Here is a 4,486-nt window from a genome sequence, read left to right on the forward strand (position 1 = left end):
AAACTGAAAGGAGAAAAAAAGACAGCTGAAGATTATTTTTGTGGTACTGATGATTTCCTAAATGACTTTTTGAAAAGCAGTCATTTAAGCAGGCCACTCACTTGTATTTCTGCTCAGACATCATGGCTAAACTTTGCCGATCACAGTCATAAAATATTCAAGATAATTCTCGAAAAGAGAAAACGGGATGTCTAGCTGTTGCTGACAGGCTTACACTGGGGGAGAATTGCAACAGCTTCAAGTGCATGGCTTTCAGATTAAAGAGAATAGAAGAGCTTTTTAATTGTTTCTTCTCATGCACAAACTTCAAAACTCACACAAGCTTTATGAAGATGCTTTGGTCAGGACTTTGCTAATATGAATGGTGCAAGATTCTCTGCATTCTCCCATGTTTCTGGGCTGCCTGACCTTTGGTTTGACCTTTTGAAGAAAATTTGCAGCACCAGCTGCCTAGTGTCTTGCCTCACATTAATTTTCCTTGTTGCTTTTTTTTCCTATGCTACCTTTGCAGTGTGGCAGAAAAAAGCTGAATTCAAGGGGTCAAGGGTCAGGAGTGGGAGGGTAAAGATGCAGGTCAGCTTGGCGCTGCAGTTGTGTTCAGCCAGTTTCCTCAGAGGCGTTACTGCCACAAAGCAGTTTGAACTCTTCCCCCTTTAGCTGCCTGTCAAAAACTGTCCCTCAAGAGCTCCTAAGCCAGTATTTTAATAATGTTATGTTAATGTTATGATTCAATGTACATTCATCGTTCTTTAATGACTTTAAAAAAACAAGAATCGGCTGTATATGTTTGAATTTATTTTGGATTTTTTGCAGACATCAGCAAGCTTCTAGCATAATTCTGGCTCGATATTCTTGGTAGAACTGAGAGTGTTTTGGCTCAAAGATATGCATATACTCACTTAAATCTTGGGAAGAATACTCAACACATCATCCTCAGATGGGAGGAAATGAGGTCCCGGCAGATAGCTGCCCCTCCCTGAGCCTGGTTCTGCAAGAGGTTTCTTCTTGTTAAAAGGGAGATTTTCCGTCCCACTGTCGCCAAAGTGCTTGCTCCTGGAAAAGAAGCCCCTGCGCCAAAACTGACACCTTCAAGCTTGATTGAAATCTGCAGCTGCCCACGTGGACAAGACAAATGCCTTCTGAAGAAAAGTGACCAGCTGAGACAAAGACTGAAGTATTAGGTCACAGTGACAACAGGTATGTTTGGAAGAGTAAAGTTGAGGCTTTCAAACAGAAAGAATACTGTCAAGCATGGTGGTGGCTCCATCATGCACTGGGGCTGCTGCCACTGGTACTGGTACATTGCATACAGTGGATGGAATAATGAAGAAGGAGGACTACCTTCGAATTCTACAAATTCACCCCAACTTAACAACTAAATGGCTGAAGCTTGGACACAGCTGGGTGTTCCAACAAGACAATGATCCCAAACACACATGAAAACTGGGTTTGGAATGTATAATGGATAAATCAGGCTAACATTACGTTTCTGGACTGGACTTCCCAAAGCCCTGACCTCAACTCTTTTGAAAACTTATGGACTATGCTTAAAATCCAGGTTCCCACCAAAAAAAAAAAAACACCTAGTTAAAATGATCTCTTGTCTTGATGCATGCTCAATCATCCAGGTAAGCAAATCCAGGAAAACTGATGACTGTTGTAGCATTTTCACTGGAAGAAATGTTTTTGTCACTCTTCCAAGTGAATTCTTCAGTCTCAGTTGACTGCAGCCTTCTCTAATATCATAAATGAACTCTTGTTCCAAGAAGAGCTGTCAAATATCCAGTCTGAATTATGCCTGAAGGTTGTTAATGGCTACAAAAGTCCATGGTGAAGGTGTAACCTGCTACAGGACCAACATATCTGTTATTTGGAATGTATACATGTAAGTATACATACTTTATCATCATCATCATCATCATTTATTTATTTATATAGCACTTTAAAAACACACCTGGTAGACCAAAGTGCTGTACAATACTAATATGCACATAGTAATAAAACCAGACATAGCAATAAAGTTAAAAAACAATAAAAAACAGTAAAAAATTAAAAATTAAATAAAAAATAAAAAAAATAAAAATGTATGCTTTTGACCCTGTATGGACTTAAAGATGTATGCTGTGCAACCATTCTACCCTGGAAAGTTAAAAGAAAACAAAAGCCCCAAATTACCATGACATTCATGTCCATGATGGGTATATGTAAACTGTATGTATGCTTAACATTTACATGAAAGCACAATTGTTACAACAAAGTCTTTTTTTAATTTAATGCATTTATTCCTCAAAAACACCAAAGTCGATGTAAAAATTATTAACATTTTTTTAAAAAAATTAAGAAATCTGTTAGATAAGTCTAAATGCCAATTTCCTTATATTTTAAGGTAGTGATTTTGCATCATTAATTCAAAAAATGTCTGTACACATTAGTGATACCATGAATAAGGCAGAAAGCGAGTTTTCTCTCCCCTGATGGAGTGATCACTATGGACCAAGTACGCCACTGGCTTCCATCTTGTCCCCCCTTTAAAACAGATTTTAGTAGAGACAGACCCTAAAAGACTGGCAGCTGTAATTGCAGCAAAAGGTGGTTCTACAAAGTATTGACTCAGGGGGCTGAATAATTATGCATACCCCACTTTTCAGTTATTTGTAAAAAATGTTTGGTATCATGTATCAATTTCGTTCCACTTCTCACGTGTACACCACTTTGTATTAGTCTTTCACGTGGAATTCCAATAAAATTGATTCATGTTTGCGGCTGTAATGTGACAAAATGTGGAAAAGTTCAAGGGGGCGGAATACTTTTGCAAGCCACTGTATCTATATCTATCTATATAGATATATATTTAGATTAAAAGCTGATATTGTGTTATACACTGTAACAAAAGCCCCAAGGTGAAAACTGGGGGATTCACGTGTGTGCAACACTACAGAGGATGGGTGAAGACTCCAACGAGGGCTTCCATTCAAATATGAAAGTGTCCTTGACATTTTCTGCACTGCACTGACTGCTCATCCTTGTCGCATTTCTCCAGGCTGCAGATGGAAAAGCACGACCTGTTGACATTTACAAACTTATCTGGCTGAGAGCGACAGCATTCTATAAGACACACCTCCAAATGTCCCACTGCCAACTTCCAGTTCATTCCACTTAATGTGTAACATGAACACACTACTGCTCTAAACCATCAAGTCCAGCTTTGAAAGGGGGGGGGAGAGAGAGAAACCCACACACCTTTTTGCCACCATGTCTTCTCGACTGAAGCAATTGCAACCAAAGGTGGTTCAAATACAGACAGGGTTTCCTTTTTATGTCAAAAGATTGGACAGCAACCAAAAGTAGTGTGGTACATAATTTACTGTTAATTGAGTTAAAGCAGGACAAAGCTAAAATTAGGTGAATGCAAAGCAGGTATAGTAGCAGCAGAACATGACAAATGTAAAGAAGTTGTGGACATTGGTCTGAGAAGTGATGTAATATGTATGCATATTAGACACTGGAAAGTGATGATGCAAATTAAGACAGGACAAGCATATAGCAGGCAACAGCACATGAAAAAAATAAAAACAAATTATTTTCTCAGTATAGAGGAGAAAAGACTCCTGTACTTTATTGACGGTGAATAAATCAATATCCAAAAGCCAAATGGATGCAATCAGGAAACTTATATATGTAACATCTGTGCGGGTTAAGCTTCTGCATCATTAAGCTTTCCAGAAGAACGTTCACAATGAGCCAGTTTGTGCAGATCTGCCAATCTTTGTGCTTGTGGTCCAGCTGTGGTTTAGAAATCAGGACGGTCCTTCTTCAGCTTGCTGTAGTCCATGTTGACTGTGAAAAACTGAAAAGACACACACACAAAAAAAAAAAAATTACCAAGATTGCACAGAAAAATCCATGCACCACCATAAATGGTTTGGGTCACTTGCCACAACAAACACGACTACATCAAGTTACACTCGTTAATGACTTAATAAGATTTGTTAACACAGGTCAGCGTTAACAAGATTATTGTTTGATTAGTCCAACTAAAGAGGAATTATCCCTGGATAAGAAACTCCACTGCTAAAGCTACGCAATAAAATCCAAGAGTAAAACCACCTCCACTGTTAAATACATCAGAGCAGAAAAATCAAGACTGCAAGACAATTAAACATAAGGGATGCACACCTTGTACTGATCATTTGGGCCAAGTTTGTTCCAGGGCTCTGGATTATTCTTGCGATCCCAGCTGCAGAAACAAGAGGTAAAGAGTAACTCCTAGGTACATGGCAACGAACTTGAAATTTCTCTTGTATGCAAATATGAAAAACAAACACATTTTTAATTAAGAAAACGACACATGACTTACCAGACATCAGGGTTTCTCAAGCCCAGACGGGCGAGGTACAACAGAGACATGGCTGCTCCTCCACCGATGAAGATGAAAAGGGGGATCAGCTGTAAGAGACAAAGGAAGATAAGGCATCTTATCAGCTGA

At 38.9% G+C, this 4,486-nt stretch overlaps 1 protein-coding gene across 1 annotated transcript in view; it reads right to left on the reverse strand.

The window, feature by feature from the left end:
• Positions 1-3,577: 3,577 nt before the first annotated feature.
• Positions 3,578-4,486, reverse strand: part of ndufa4a (NDUFA4 mitochondrial complex associated a) — a 2,910-nt gene continuing 2,001 nt past the window's right edge. Inside the window, exons 2-4 of the mRNA XM_013909032.1 lie at positions 4,358-4,482; positions 4,177-4,237; positions 3,578-3,847 (exon numbers count right to left, since the gene is read on the reverse strand). Of these exons, the coding sequence (XP_013764486.1) occupies positions 3,791-3,847; positions 4,177-4,237; positions 4,358-4,482 (243 nt within the window). The 3' untranslated portion in view covers positions 3,578-3,790. The remainder of the gene's footprint in view (positions 3,848-4,176; positions 4,238-4,357; positions 4,483-4,486) is intronic.

The sequence above is a fragment of the Pundamilia nyererei genome, unplaced genomic scaffold (genome assembly GCF_000239375.1).
Source record: "Pundamilia nyererei isolate P.nyererei 1_Seehausen unplaced genomic scaffold, PunNye1.0 scaffold00018, whole genome shotgun sequence".
NCBI classification, from domain to species: Eukaryota; Metazoa; Chordata; class Actinopteri; order Cichliformes; family Cichlidae; genus Pundamilia; species Pundamilia nyererei.